The sequence below is a fragment of the Euprymna scolopes genome, chromosome 12 (assembly GCF_053919585.1).
Source record: "Euprymna scolopes isolate OS-2025 chromosome 12, ASM5391958v1, whole genome shotgun sequence".
NCBI lineage: Eukaryota > Metazoa > Mollusca > Cephalopoda > Sepiida > Sepiolidae > Euprymna > Euprymna scolopes.
Window position 1 is genome coordinate 153,738,777 of NC_136493.1, and position 17,082 is coordinate 153,755,858.

The window sequence follows — 17,082 nt, forward strand, 5'->3', positions numbered from 1 at the left end:
AAAGGGCATCCCCCACTAAACCACGAAGTCTATTTTGTACTCTGTCAAGGCATGATAGGCTGTTTTCTCAAAGAATTGATGATTTTTTTTCTAATTTTTACATATTATACATCCGGATCCCTATTCTTTCAGTCAATACCATAATCATAGTGGTCCGGTTTTTGTTTACTTTTAGCTGGCCATGCAAACGAACACACAGACATACACAGACGGTTGCATCTTTATATATTAGATGACAGAAAAAAAAAGTTTATGGCGATTTTTAAAAAAATATGAATCTATATTTTTTGTAATTTAAATAGCGAAACATGTGCATAAAATAGTAAAATATACAATTTGGGAGAACAAATGTTTATGTGACTTGTTTTCAATTGGATGAATTCTCTTCAATATATTCTTTAAAAAAGATGATTGCCTGAATGAAAAAATTAACAAAAAACTATATATGTGAAAAAAAGAAACCTGCAGACAAACATAAATATGTTTTTAAATATACTGTTTTGTGAATTAGTATCAGTCCAATACATTTTAATTTTTTGCAGCGTTGGGTTATGAAGAGGATGCATTCATGCGAAATGACTCCAAGTGTGACTGCAGTAATCAATGCCGTTGTGTAAATTACCAGGTTGCTTGTTCAGAAAAGTCAATTGAAATGCCTAAAATTTGTAAGTTCTTGGTTATTATTGGTTTTTTTTTGTATTCCATATCTTTATTTCTATCCCTCCGCTTACTGTCTATCTATATCTGAGAGTCATTCCAAAAGTAATGCATTCTATTTTTATCTAAAGAAAAGTTGAAGAGCTATGAAGACGGGAGTGGTACTATTAAAACAAACGATCCTTTGTGCTACAGAATGTATTTTTCTCTATAGTCACCACATTCTCAATGCACTTTTGCCAGCAATTGGGTGATGGCTGTGCATGGGCGTCCAGAGTGCCCTTTGTTACTCACATCTGAAATCGATAAACCTATCTCCTAACTGTGCATTGACTTCATAAACGTTCAACAAGTTCCAATGAATGTTGATCATTTAAATTTTTTTTGTGTCGAGGAATTCAATAACGCATCTTCTGATGCATGTCCATATTATGAGTTGTTTTCTAAGACTTTCACAATATCTGCATGAATATCTGCATGAATATCCGCACAGCCATCATAACGATGCAGTTTGCCATCTCTGCTGATCCATTTATTCAGAATAAAAAAAAATAGAAGACATTACTTTTGGAATGCCTATCGTATCAGTCACTCTATCGTCTCGTTATGCCGATCTTCATGTGCTTCTATATTTCATTAATTATCAACCTCCAAACTTCGGGGAATTTTTGAGAAACACTGCTCAATTTCAAATATGGTAGAAAAATCAATTTTTGCTTTGTGTTTTTGTTTTGTGTTTTTTACTTTATTTTAATCGATTGTTTTGCTAACGAATGAACATTTATATCAGATCTACCTCTGCACCCCATCTTCAAAAAGAACTTTTCTTTTATAATATTTAACCTCACTGAATGATTAATTGTTGGTATAGACCACTTCATGCCCTCCAAAGAAATTCCAGCAAAAGCCCAACAACCAGCTTGGTTCACTCAAGAATGTGCTGTTGTCATTACGCACACAAATCATTATTTCCATTGCTTCCAACATAATAGATGTTGTGAAACTAAAACCACCTTTAGGCCTGCCAGCAACCATTGTAAAAGAGTAATAAAGTATACAAGAGATTCATATGCTCAGTGCGTCAAGTTTAAAGTAGCTGAGTAGCCGTTTGGTTGCCACCAGTTTTAGCGAATAACAATCAGGGTCATGAATAACAATCAGGGTCATGAATAACAATCAGGGTCGTGAATAATAATCAGAGTCATGAATAACAATCAGGGTCATGAATAACAATCAGGGTCGTGAATAACAATCAGAGTCATGAATAACAATCAGGGTCATGAATAACAATCAGGGTTATGAATAACAATCAGGGTCGTGAATAACAATCAGGGTCATGAATAACAATCAGGGTCATGAATAACAATCAGGGTTATGAATAACAATCAGAGTCATGAATAACAATCAGGGTTATGAATAACAATCAGGGTCATGAATAACAATCAGAGTCATGAATAACAATCAGGGTCATGAATAACAATCAGGGTCATGAATAACAATCAGGGTCATGAACAGAAGCATATCCTCTGTCCCTAGCATCATCAATGGACCTGAGGTAATTTTGTCAAAGCAAAGCTCTTTGCCAAGACCTTTGCAGCAAATTCTACCCTTTGCGATCAGGGCAGCCTATGTATTTCCTCCTGTGACTGAAAACACACTATGCAACATACAAGTATATGTACATGAGGTTGCCTAGCTTATCAAAAACCTTGATTCCAAAAAAGCAACTGGCTCTGACAGCATTCCAATTATAGTGCTGAAAAAGCTTCAACCAGAACTAGCTCCTATCTAGGGCAATTGCTCTTTACATATCAAAGGCCTTTGATAAAGTATGACATAAAGGTCTACACCACAAAATCTCCAGCTACAATATAGCTGGGATTATCTTCTCAATTATTAAATTATTTCTCTCTGATAGAGCTCATAAAAGTAGTGGTTGATGGGTAGAAATCAGAAGCTCACAGTATTAATAATGGAGTCCTTCAGGGGTTCATCCTAGGCCCAACTCTCTCCCTGATCTATATCAATGATCTCCCAAAACACATCTTAAGATTATTCATAGACATTTATGCTGATGATCCCTGTTTGCCATCAATCGAATTGAATGGCTTTTGTCTTAGGGAAGCTCCATGTTTTAACAAGCTTCTGATTCTGACCTTTACTCCTGATTTGAAATGGAACATGTACATCAAATTCGTTGCCAAATTCACTGGAAAAATGGTGGGATCGTTCTACCACTCCAGTAGATATCTCACTGCTGATGAAATTCTCTATCTGTATAAAAGCCAAGTACGTCCAAGGATGGAGTACTGTTGCCACATCTGGGCAGGAGCTGCTTGAAGCAGCTTATCCTACCTTTACAGAGTTCAAAACAGACTTCGTAACCTAGTGGTGGGATACTCTTTTTCTTCCCTGCAACCTCTTTCCCACAGAAGAAACATTACAAGCCTTTCTCTGCTTTATCATTATTTTTATGTCAAGTGCTCATCTGAGCTCCAATTTATGCCCCCCCCCTCTGCAAACATCAACAAAAAGTACTCGTCTATCTAAAACAACTATCAATAATTTCCCCCACTCCTTATTTGTGTCTAAACCTAAACATAGATTCCACAAACAAAGCTTCTTTCTTAGAACTGCACACCTGTGGAACTCTCTTCTGTTTGCCTGCTTTCCAGCTGACTACAATATGGTCATCTTCAAGTCCGACGTAAACAAGTTCTTGATGAGCCGTTCCTTTAAGTAATGCAATTTACCAAATTTCCACTACTAACGATTACTATGATATTGTCCCATTGACTACTGTATGTTCATTAACCCTTATGCTGGAGTGGCATCCTTGCTAAGTGATGACTCCTTTGTAAAAAAAAAAAAGCAACTGGCCCAGACAGCATTCCATTCATAGTACTCAAAAAGCTTCAATTGGAACTAGCTCCTATACTTACAAAGCTGTTTAAACATTGCCTTAAGAAGAAATGCTTATCAACACACTGTAAAATTTTATCAGTGTGCCCCGTAGTTAAGAATTCTGGAGATTAGTCATCTCCCTATCAGTCTCCTGTGTGTCATAAGCTGCTGGAATCTGAGACATTCCTCAGGTCTGCATCAAAGCATGCCTCACTTAAGAAACAGTTTGTGAAGTTGTGCATAATGGTCTACATGTTGGCACTGCAGGGATACTGAATGTCATGTACATAATCTAATTATGCAGGTTGTCCCGTGTCTTGGCAACCTCTGCTTGGGTCTAGTTGAGTGTTACACATTGTTTTCAGGGAAGGTCAAACCCTGCTGAGAAATCTTCTTTCAGCGCCAGAAAAAACTCATTGTTATCTTTGACAGACTCATTTCACCAGCACAGATATTGTTCGTGCAAAGCCTGTGATGATAGTGAAGCTCTTGTGGGATTGTATTTGCTGCAGCAGTTCTTGATATCCATATAGGGAATTGTTTTTGTTCTGCTTGTCATGCTCTGCCTTTGCTATTGCCTCTAAACTGCAGCGGAGCGATTTTAGACACCCTACAGACAGATTACAGGTTGGTCGCTTTCAGGTTGCTGGTAATTATCCTGCATGTGTTGTTGAGCTCGATGTCGACCTTTGCTGCATGAATGAAATGAACGCATGCTGCTGCAATCAAGTTGCACGGCACTAAAGCTGACGGACATAGTGTCTGTGCTCAAGCACAGTTCACAAGCGCTGTTGGGTAGAGTCGCAAGCAAGCTATTTCTTAAGTAAATAGATATAAATAAATATGACTTTTAATTTGCTCGTTTTGTAAGTGAATCAATGTATTTTGTTTTTGGCAGCGAAATGCAAATTTATGTATGAATGCGACTTCTGTACCTGTATCGACAACCTCCTCATCTGTGATATGTATCAGATTGATCATCAATATGGTAAGCTCTTTCTTTCTAATTCGTTTTCTTTCTATATCCCAGTCTCTTTCTATCCATCATTCCTTATGTCTTTCTCTCTCTCACTACCCATCTGCATCTTTCCATCTCTGTTATTTTCCAAAACTTTCAAGAAATCTCAAATAGAAACGCTGTTCAATTTCAAGTGTAAAAGAAACATGAATTTTTACATTGTGTTATTATATCCTTGTTAATTGACTGTGAGGTGTCAATCTAAAAATAATAATTATATATAAATAAAGAGTAATTGCCCTTGAGAAGAGCACAGTGGCCATGACAGTTGAAGTGTTCCTGGTTTATGACAACAAAATTAAAGAAATAAAAAAAAAGAAGAAAAAAGAATTCGTCTTTGCAAGCCAACAACTGCCGGGTTCGAGATCACCACTATCACCAACCTTCATCTGTTTGCCTCTCCCTAACCTACATGTCTACCGTGTGATTTTGTGTGACCAGAGCACACCTTTTAAAACTATGGGCACCATCTTGTTTCTCTCTCTCTTTCGCCTAACCTTGCCCGACACACACATGGTAAGGCTTCTGTTTGTTTGATCTGTTTTTCCCTTTCTTTTTCTCCTTTCCTTTTGCTAACTTTAAACAGCAGCAGTTTTAGAGGTGAGCAAAAAATACATCTCCATCACAGACTTTAAATTATCGCACATCCTGTAGCTCTTAAATTACCATCTAATCTTTAAGTTGTTAAATAAATGTGTTAAGTATGTGTATATAAACAACACCTATTAGCAGATTTCTCTTTAACGTTGTGGTATATACAGTGTGTTGTTTAGTTATTAAAATGTTCTTCTATGTATGTAAAATCTTCATTGCGTGTGTGGCCACTTTTGGATAAATAAATGTAGTTAACTTTTCTTATAACCAAACGATAACAATATGTTTGCTTGTCTCAGACCAAAAGAACCACATACCTTTTTGGTCCAAACTCCAAAAGAACATCATAGCAAGTTATATTTAACATGGGTTTTAATCGTCTTATGGATTCCCTTTGGAGTTTGGCATGCTGAGTCTTTTTCTACATATTCACTGGTTGCCCCTTCTGCTTCCAACAGGGTCGTCCACACGTCTGCTCGCTAACATGTTTCTCGTCAACTCAACACCTTGATCTCTGCTAACTAACTATTATATCAGCAAAGCAAATCATGTGTCATTCACGTAAGCTTAAATCTTGTTTATTTAACTAAATTCCAATCGATTTTAAAAGTCTTAAATCCACTTTGTTTTATTTCTCAGTTAAATTCCTGACTAAACAATTCAAGCAATAAATTCATATTTTCCAAATTTAATCCTTTTATTTTGACTTAGTTCTCGGCATGCTAATACAATACTACAAATGTATTAAAGGTAATACTTCGTCTACTGATTATTTTTGAGAGGTTACTAAACACAAACAATAATTGTATACAGGGTGGAACGATAAAGTTGTCGTCCTAAAGAAACCAACACTACAGCTTTGTTTTAAAACTTTTTTTGAAAAACTAATTCAGGTATTATTATGATTATGTAGTAGAGCTGACATCTATTCAATGTAGCCACCTTCAGCCTCAATCACCGCCTCAATACAGGTCCGGAACTGAGGGTATGCCTTTTCCACATGCACTGGCGGGAGCTTGGAAAATACTCGTCAGATAGTGCCGATCAGGCTGGCTTTGGTGTTGTGGAAGGTCATTGTTGTGAAGGAACATAACTGGCTATACACCGGTTACAAACTGTATATATATATTGGACTGTTTGGCAGACAGCGGCAGACAGCGGCAGACAAGCAGTCGCAGTAAGACGGATAGTCTTACGTGTTGATTATCAGACTTTCTTCCCCATACTTGTTACTATGTACTTCTATTTACCTTAGGCGAGCAGCCTTACGTTTCTGTATTATAAATAAACCCCATTACACATACCACTCGGTGTAACTCACGTTTGTCTTTATTTCCTAAGTATTTAGGAATATAACAATGGCGACGAAAGGATGTTATTTCTCTTAACAGAGATAAATTACCGTACCAAGGACTGTGTACAATGCAAGGATTTTTTGTTTTACGAAAAAAACAAACTACACAAGGATTTTTGACCACGTGCGTCAATGAATTTAAAAATTTTTCCTACCTAAAGTAGCGAAAAGTACGGATTTTTCTTCGTAAAGAACTCACAAGAAATTATAGAAACATGTTCAAGGTAAAGTGGAATTTATATTTATTTTGACAAGTAAAAAAAAAAAAAAAAAAAAAATGGTCGCAAGTTGAATTCGAAACTACACTAAAGGATTACGAGTTTCGAAAGAAAAAATATAAATACAACGACTATTGTACCATTTTATGCCACGTGGGAACGGCAGCCATATATTTTTTTTTTTTTGGAAAATTAATTGTTTGTTATTGCCTTTATATAAATAATTGGAACTATTTGTCGTGGGAAGTAAAAAATATTTTGTGTATGAACTTACGTTGTTGAAAAAAAAAAAAAAAAAAGAATTATTTTACAAAGCCTGTTGAATTACTATGGATGAACTTTGTTGAAACGTGTTGTGTCTGCATATTGCTACTAATTTACGATATACGTAAATTTACGATTTTTCTTTGGAATTATTGTGTAGAATTCGAAAAGACATTTTTGTACTAGAAGCTAACATGGAACAATTAGCAGAGTTAACTAAGGCTCTAGCCCTTAGCATCCAGGAACAGACAAAAATGACTCAACAATTTTTAGCGCAACAACAACAACAACAACAAATTCAACAACAACAGCTACAGCAACAGCTGCAACAACAACAAGAAAGAACACAAAAAACTTTAGAGGCACAACAAGAACAAACAAACATACTACAACGACAAATGTCGACACAGCAAAAGAATTTAGAAAAGCTAATTCTAACGTCGACCGGGAAGAAGACTAATTTTTCTGCCGAGGGTATTTCAAATTCACTAACAGAATTTCGTTACTCCCCGGATACTGGTGTTACTTTCCCTGCATACTACAGAATATACAAAACAATTTTTACGAAAAGATGTTTAGACTGGACCGATGAGGAAAAAGTTACCCTGCTACTACAAAAACTGGGTACTGATGAAAACACCAAGTATGCAAATCTAATTCTACCAAAAAAAACCGGAGGAGGTTTCGTTCGAGGAAACAATTAGTACCTTGTCGAAAATATTTGATAAAAGGGATAGCCTATTTCACTCTAGATACAAATGTTTGAACATTCAGAAGGCAGAAGCTGAAGACTATCTAGAATATGCTTGCACTGTGAACTGTTTATGCGAATCATTTAAATTGAATGAAATTTCCGCAGACCAATTTAAATGTTTAATCTTTGTACAAGGTCTCACAGCACCAAGGGACAAAGATATACGTTCACGGATCCTAACAATTATGGAGGCGGATCCTAACATAACATTGCAAAAAGTCACTGAAGAGTGTCAACGTCTGATTAACATAAAGAAAGACAACACTCGCATTGAAGAGAAAAATATTTTTAAGGTGCAGCAAGTAAAAAGGCAAGGGACCACAAGAAAGTCCAGGTTCCAAGAACACAGGATCCTTAAAGGATACAAAGACCCAAAGCTAAAGTGTAAATGTTGTGGTAGTTTAAGACACAACAATAAGACCTGCTGGTTTAGGAACAAAATATGTTATGAATGTGGTCTCAGAGGTCACAAGGGAACATACTGTGCCCAGAAGAAAAGACAAGGGACCGATAATGTAAATACGCTTCGCATGAATAAAGAAAAAAGCTGCGAAAGACGGAAATATGTTGATGTTCGGATAAATGGACATCTGGTTACATTGCTTCTGGATAGCGGTGCAGATATTAGTATTATAAATGAAGATATATGGAAAAGGATAGGTCGACCTGAATTAACGAAAACCAGAAAGACGGCGAGAAGTGTGTGCGGCAAAAGATTAGAGTTCAAGGGAGAATTAAAATGCAAAGTGACATTCGCTAACCAGACTCATAAATCCAAAGTGTACGTCGTACCAGGAAAGAATACATGCCTGTTTGGGGTAGATTGGATTGTCCTGTTTAATTTATGGGAGAAACCCATAAATTCGTTTTGTAACGTTTTAACTGCAGAAAAAGCAAACCAAAGGGAAGACTTCCTGAAGGATTTGAAAACTGAATTTCCCAATGTTTTTGCCGAAGGACTAGGACTCTGTATTAAGACAGAGGCAAAATTTGAATTAAAGAAAAATGCCACTCCAGTATTCAAACCTAAAAGGAATGTGCCTTTTTCAGCGATGGACGCAATCGAAAAAGAGTTGGATAGACTTCAACAACTGGAAGTCATTGAAAAAGTTAACCACACAGATTGGGCAAGTCCAACCGTGTATGTAAAGAAAAAAAATAACAGAATAAGGGTCTGTGGAGATTTTTCAACGGGTTTAAATGACTGTCTATTGGACCATAATTATCCCCTTCCGTCCGCAGAAGATCTGTTCTCTAAGCTTAACGGAGGAAAAATTTTTTCTAAGATAGACCTCTCAGATGCTTACTTGCAAATTAAGATCAGCGATGAATGCTCCAAATACTTAGGCATAAATACTCATAAGGGCATTTTTAAGCTAAAGAGGCTTCCTTTTGGATTAAAGGTTGCTCCTGCTATTTTCCAGCAAATTATGGACACGATGCTGGCAGGGTTGGAATTTTCAATGGCCTACCTTGACGATATCCTAATTAAAAGTGAAAATTTGCAAGATCATAAGAAGCATGTAAAAGAAGTATTCAAAAGAATACAGGAATTTGGTTTTAAATTGAGCCCAGAAAAATGCGATTTTTTTATGAAAAAAATTAAATATCTAGGTCAAATAATCGACAAAGAGGGTCGAAGACCGGATCCACAAAGGACTGAAGCAATTGAAAAGATGCCTGCTCCAGATTCAGTGACAAAATTAAAATCGTTTTTGGGATTAGTTCAATACTAGGCAATTTACATCCCTAACATACATAATTTAAGAGCTCCTCTTAACGAGTTACTGAAAAAGGGTGTTAAATGGAACTGGAATAAGGAATGTGAATCTGCTTTCCAAAATATCAAAAGATGTCTACTGTCAGACTTAGCATTGGCACATTTCAATCCAGAAAAGGAACTAATACTAGCAACGGACGCCAGTGATTACGGTGTTGGCGCTGTATTACTTCACAAGTATGAGGATGGTAGGACAAAAGCTATCGCCCATGCTTCAAGAACGTTGGTTGCAGCGGAGAAAAATTACAGCCAAATTGAAAAAGAGGCGCTGTCGATAATATTTGGAATTACAAAGTACAATCGATTTCTCCATGGACGATCTTTTATTTTGCAAACCGACCATAAACCCCTACTTACCATATTTGGATCAAAGAAAGGCATTCCCACACATACTGCGAATCGATTACAGCGATGGGCTGTAACCCTCTTAAACTATCAGTTTAAGATGGAACATGTATCCTCAAAAAAGTTAGGACACGCAGATGCATTATCACGGTTGATCCCTAAAAGAAGCGAAAGTTTCGAAGAAACGGTAATTGCTGTGCTTAAAGACGAAAGTGAATGTACAAGTTCAATGTGTAATATGATACGTGAACTTCCGGTAACTTTCGAAAAAATAAAAAAAGAGGCAGTAAATGACATTTTCATTAAGAAAATGAAAAATCAATTGGGATGGATAAAAAAAAAATAAAAAGGTAGATCAAACAACGCCTTTTTCCATCTGTGAAGATGTGCTCATGTATGGTGAGAGGATCGTAATTCCACTAACGTTACAGAGGAAAATTCTGAAGGAATTTCATACAGGTCATCCGGGCATTTCGAGAATGAAATCCCTTATGAGAGGATATGTGTACTGGCCTGGTATGGACAAGGAAGTTGAAAAATGTGTCAAGACATGCAGAGGATGTCAATTAGCAGCTCGAGATCCTCCAGTAAAAACGACGCCATGGCCAAAGACGGACCTACCCTGGTCACGTCTGCATATTGATTATGCGGGACCTATAAATGGTTATTTTTACTTGATTATTGTAGATTCTTTTTCAAAATGGCCAGAAATATTTAAGTTTAGACATCCAACAGCAAAAAACACTGTGAGTGCGCTTAATGAAATTTTTAGCCGTTTTGGAGTGCCAAAAACCTTAGTGAGCGATAATGGAACAGCATTTACTGCTCATGAATTCAAAGAATTCTGTGACTCACTAAATATTCTACATATGACAACACCTGTGTACCATCCACGATCGAATGGGTTGGCCGAAAAATTTGTAGATACGTTTAAAAGGGCACTTAAGAAAAATCTTACTACGGACACAGACGAACAATGTATTCAAACATTTTTAGCAATTTACAGGGTGACACCAAATCCTAATAATAATGTCAATTCTTCCCCGGCTGAGCTAATGTTTGCAAGAAAGATAAGATCTGTCTTCGATAGGCTGCTACCAGAGAAAAAGAAAGTTTTCAAAAAAGAAAACCTTAATACCAAGTGCTTCTCCCCAGGTGAAAATGTATATTTCAAAAATTTTCAAAATGGACGAAATCAGTGGGTTGAAGGTATTATCAAAAAAAGGATTGGGAGCATGGTCTATACCATCCAAGGATTAAGTTTTGTCTGCAAAAGACACAGAAATCAAATACGTCCCAGACTGTCTCCAAATGTGGAAGAGACACCAATGGAAACATTGTGCGATATTTTTGATATACCAAAACCAGCGTGTGTACCGCAAACAATGAATATTTCGCCTGAACCGACCATACGGGCTGGACAGAAACCTTTACCCCGGGTAACGCTGACCAGAAGGAAAAGCGCAAGAAAGAGAAAAGTTACCAGGAGATTAAGCCCTGACCCTAAAAGGAAGAGGTATTTAAGCTAAAATCAGGAAGATTTCAGCTTCAGGGGGAGGTGTTGTGAAGGAACATAACTGGCTATACACCGGTTACAAACTGTATATATATATTGGACTGTTTGGCAGACAGCGGCAGACAGCGGCAGACAAGCAGTCGCAGTAAGACGGATAGTCTTACGTGTTGATTATTAGACTTTCTTCCCCATACTTGTTACTATGTACTTCTATTTACCTTAGGCGAGCAGCCTTACGTTTCTGTATTATAAATAAACCCCATTACACATACCACTCGGTGTAACTCACGTTTGTCTTTATTTCCTAAGTATTTAGGAATATAACAGTCATGTTGATGATGTTCTCTACATATGATCAAATGAAGTAGTCCAGGTGATGGGAGGATGGGGCCAGTGAGAGAAGGGTACAAAGTCATAACACTCTTTCTGAAGCCAAACGTGGGTCTCTTTGGACTTGTCAGCCAGCTTTGAGTCCTGCTGCCATATCCAGGGTCTGCCAGCGGCCACCTGATTACACCAGGGAATCACCACACTCTTCAGCACACTTTGGTGTTGACTTTCGCCAACCTCAAAGATGTGAGGTGGCATAATGTGGCTCTCACTTGAAACTTCATCATGGCAAAAACTTTGTTGAGATGTGTCCTCAAGTGTTTAACCGTCCGGATTTGCATTTTTAGGGTGCTGGCAATGGTCCTGTTGTCATAACTTAGATCAGTAGAGAGCATGAGTTGTACAGCGGCGCATTTCTGATGTCACTCGTTGAACATTGTGTCACTTTCAGGCATGATAGAAGGCGCCTATTACTCTTGGGATTTGTACACAACTGGCCAACTAGTAGATGGTCTGCAACAAAAAAAGAAGGCCGATTTTCAACAAATGGAAATGGAATCATGTTGTCTTTTCTATGGCAACAATTTTATTGTTTCACTCTATAGATATCTTTCAGTTTCTATCTCTCCTTCTCTTTTTACTTCACACTCTTTTTTTATTTCCCTTTCTCTTTTTACCTCAGTCGCTATACCTATTTCTATCACTATCCATTTCATTTAACCATTCAAATGCAAAACATTTTTCTTTTTTTAATTCACTTTCACAAGACCAGCATTTTTTTCTACATTTTTGACATATAGTAGGTTCCTTCAATAAGCTTTCTTCGTATGGGCACTTTTATTGATAGTACACGCATAAAACACTAGTCCCCTTTGAAGTAACCTCCTCCAATTGCAATGCACTTATTGTGCCATTCCAACAACTTCTGGAAGGCTCCGTAGAAGTCCTCTTGTGTGAGTGTATCAGTGACCCTCGTCTCTGCCTCGTCTCCTTAATTGTCTCATGACGACAGCCTCTAAGATTTTCCTTGAGCTTAGGGAATAACCACAAGTCACAGGGAGCAAGTTCTGGACTATAGGGAGGGTGAGGAATTGTTTTGATGCCCATCTTGGTCAAATAGTCTGTGACAAGGATGGAATCACGGACTGCACCGTTGGGACAAACTTTGCACAAATCTTCTGCATCATCAGTTCCTTGTGAATAATTTTGTGTACACTTCTCACACTGACATAAAACTGTGCACTTATTGTCTCTATATGGGCATATGATAGTCCTTATCCATGAAATTCTTTATTTGGCCAATCAACTCTGGTGTTCTCACTTCCTTACTCCTCTCACACCTCTTATGTTCCCTCACAGACTTCATGCTTTCCTTAAATCTCTTATACTACTCAAAAACGGATGCTTGATTCATGCAAGATGGCCCAAAAGCAGTCTGAAGCATTCCATACGTTTCTGCAACATTTTTCCAAGTTTAAAACAGAATTTTATTGCATATCCTTCTTCTCATGTCCAGATTGTATTTTCGAAATTCACCAGCTGTGACACTCAGACTTTAGTAAGGTGTATTCCAATTTCTGCTGTAGCTGTTCGTTTGAACATAAAATTATAAAAGTTGGTCAGTCATCTCATAAGATGTATAGCAATAACATATTGAATTTTCTAGAGTCTATGATAATTTTAATTGTCTGTAAAGAAAGAGCCTGGAAACTTATTTAAAGGCATTCGTATATATAAAATCCGACTGTCTAAATCCAGAAATTAACAATTTCTGACAAATGAATATAAATATGTTTTTAACGGTTTTGATAAAATCAGTATCATGTCCAAAGCATTTTCATTTTTTTTTTTTTTGCAGCAATATACGAACATTTGAACAAACATAAGTGTGATTGCAGTGGTCAATGCCATTGTGAAAATAACAAGATTAACTGTTCGGCTGAACTCCTTGACATTCGTAAGCTTTTTTGTACTCTATATCTCTATTGCTATCGTTTTCTTTCTCATTATAGCAGTCATGTTCTTCTGCTCTCAAAGCTTCGGGGAATTATTAGTAGATGCTCAAGTTCAATGTGTTATATATATTTTTTATTGAATTTTCACCCCACTCAAGTCATAGTGCCACCTTGATGTAGGAGGCTACCAGTTGGGACACAATTACAGGAATACTAAGTGGGGAGTTGAGCAGCAAGATGTCTGCTTACATTACACTTGAACTTCTGCATGGCAGTACAGTCAGGAAAGCAGGAACCTGGAAGGGAATTCCAAAGTCTAGCAGTTCTGGGAAAGAAATTACAGTGGAAGGCTTTCTAGCATTTGGGGATCTCTACTGTATAGGGGTGAGATTTTGCTGCTTGTTGGATTTGTCAGGGGTATTTACGTTGAGGGGGTACAAAAGCTTTTTTTTATTACATTTTCACTCCAAACAAGGCATATTGCCACTTTGATGTAGGGGGCTACTATCAGGGACCTAAGTTCCAGGGGTACTATGTAGGGAGTTTAGCAGCAAGATGTCTGTTCACATTACACTTGAACTTCTGCATGTCAGTACTGTGACATCAGAGCAAAGCGAACATTCAATCTCTCTACTTGCTCTCTATTTATATCTCGCTATCTCTCTCTCTTCCTAAGACCTAATCAACCAGACAACCTCCTCTCCCTGTAAATGATGTGGCGTGGCAGACACTTGGCTGAGGGAAGTGGGGCAGAGGTTGGGTGTGAATATCGCTGTAACGAGCGGAAATACGTCGTCATGGCAACCAGATAGCGAACATTTGTGGCGGGAAAAGCGGACGAGGGAATTTGAAAAATAGGAAGATTACGGCAGTTGGCGTAAAGAAGCGATACAGCCCGGTGTGTAAACATTATCTCCGAGAATCGAACTTCATCGAAGATTGAGATTTGAATTAATGGAATTGCGGATTATTATTCAAATACGATCATATTGCCGATTGAACTCACATTTATTCTTCTTTGGAATAAAGATTTGAGGAAGAGATAGACTTTCGCCATCTCAACTTTTTTCTTGGATATCGTGTTTGTGAACTTATGATCCGTGTTTACCCTAACGGACAAAACAGCTAAGTTTGGCCTATCTCATGCCAATATCTTTTCTTATCCACAAACTTTTCCACATATCATATCGTAATTGCATGTCCCATACATCTGGCAAACATCCCCAAAGATACGTCTATCTCACTCATTCTTTTTATCGGAGCTTCTTCTTCCTCTTCCTTTTTTGTATATAAAAGTTTTCCTTGAATTTTAAACTTTGATTGTTTCGTCATTCATTGCTCTGTTGTTCCATTCCCCTTAATGATATATTTCGCTGGTTGATCCGACATCTGACGATTAACCGAAGATAAGTATAAGACATTGGATATCAAAAAAAAAAAAATTAATGAGTCTCGATCTGATTGCCAATCAATTATCATTAACCGGGTCGTGACAGTACAGTTGGGGAAGCAGGAAACCAGAAGAGAATTCCAAAGTCCTGCTGTTTTGGGGAAGAAGCTATTAGAGTAAAAGGCTTTCTTACATCTAGGGATCTCAACTGTGTGGGGATGGGACTTCATCTTGGGGTCGAGAGTTTAGAGTGATGTCTATCATTATTATAGCATAATCAGCATTCACAAGTGGACAATGAGCATTTGTTACACAATCATCAGGAACAGTTATCAGAAATAGATTCAGAAGTGAGGCTTACTGGTCCTGGCGATCTGGGAGATGGGTCGGGAATGTTACTGTCTGTGTCAGGGAATGGGATATAGCAAAGTTATGGATAACACTACAAGCTGTGTCACTGTAGTTAGAGAAGCCAAGCCAGTTTCTGTGGTGAGTGTTAAAGTAGTTCGTCAGAGCATTCATCATTAAAATACTTGTAAAACAGGCAGAGGGATGCAACGTTTTGTTGATGGGAGAGAGGCCAAAGCCTAGCTGACAGTTCGGGATCTATTAGGTTGGTGACTCTCTTTTGAACCCTGTTCAGGAGTGAGAGACTGGTAGATGCACTAGCCCAAATTTGACAACAATACTCCATACGTAGGCGAATGGTGGCCTTGTAGAGGTACAGGATACTTTCAGGTGTAAGTAACTTTCTAGCACGGTAGAGAGAACCCACCTTCCTCGTAGCAGCCGCGATAATGCTCTCAATGTATCTATTCCACCTCATGTTCCCTGTGAACATTAAGCCGAGGAGTTTAAACAAAATATTTTAAGGTAATTTATCATTAACCATAGCTATTGGTGGTTGAGAAGGTTTCTTTTAATTATTATTAAAGGAAACAAGCTTAGTCTTAGCAGCATTAAATGTGACCACCCATTTTCATCCCCATTTAACTACAGACTGGAGGTGTTCCTCTAGGGTTTCTGTTTTCTAACCCTAACCCTCGACCATTAATAGTCTGTTAACCTTCAAAATTCCAGAAAATCCTTTAAATATTTATTTTCATGGAATTACCATCAAGGCTTTAAAATCTGGTTAAAAACAGTATTACACACATAAAACACAAAAACATATTACGACCTTAAAAACTCATTTTGGTATAAAATTTCAAATTTTTGTTAGGTTTTTATTATTTTATTTTTTTCTATTTTTACTCCCTCAAAATGCCACCCCTGGTACGTGCTTCCGAGGGCTGATCGCTCTTTCTGTCACCTTTGCTACACCACTGGAGAGAGAGCCTTTTCATGAGGAATCTGATCAAAAGATCACATGCTATCGCGTTGGTAGCAAGATCTGGCATCATTAATTTCAGTTCCGTATATTAAAAAGATTTGCAATTTGATCTTTTTTAATCTATTTTCGTGGTTTTGCTCACACAATAACCCTTATCCCTGAGTGGCCTCCGGGCCTTGATAAGTGGTGACCCTCATGTAAATAAAATAAAAAAAAGAAGCTATAGTGTTATTTTCTTTAGAGCACCAAATTTATCGTTCTACCCCGTATTTGATCGATGCATTTCAAAAAGAATTTTCATCTCAAGCCATCAAGATTTAGATTAGCAACTACATTCAGTGTTACCCTGGAATATATCAGGACCACTGGCGTTTGGGCTCATTTGTATTATTAGTTTTTAATTTCAATAATTTTCAAGTTTTGGTGCTCGTACATATTATGAACTGGTTTTCTCATAAATGTCCACTCTGAGTATGCTTACCACTGTAATATGCCGAGTGCCATTAGAAACGTTTAGAAACCCGTTAAAATTAATGTGTTGTTTTGGGTTTTTTCAAGTTAAATTCAGTTTTTATGATATTATTATTATCTAGATAACCATAGTTTATCTACTTTTGAAGAACGGTGGTCTTTTAATGAATTTGTTCTGGCTTTATGTCATCTTATAACA

At 37.4% G+C, this 17,082-nt stretch overlaps 1 protein-coding gene across 3 annotated transcripts in view; it reads left to right on the forward strand.

Moving 5' to 3' along the window:
- Nucleotides 1–17,082, forward strand: part of LOC145291563 (uncharacterized) — a 238,230-nt gene that overhangs the window by 77,539 nt on the left and 143,609 nt on the right. For all 3 annotated transcript variants that reach the window (XM_080137626.1, XM_080137629.1, XM_080137628.1), the window contains exons 9-11: nt 543–665; nt 4,460–4,549; nt 13,593–13,691. In XM_080137626.1, the coding sequence (XP_079993752.1) occupies nt 543–665; nt 4,460–4,549; nt 13,593–13,691 (312 nt within the window). The remainder of the gene's footprint in view (nt 1–542; nt 666–4,459; nt 4,550–13,592; nt 13,692–17,082) is intronic.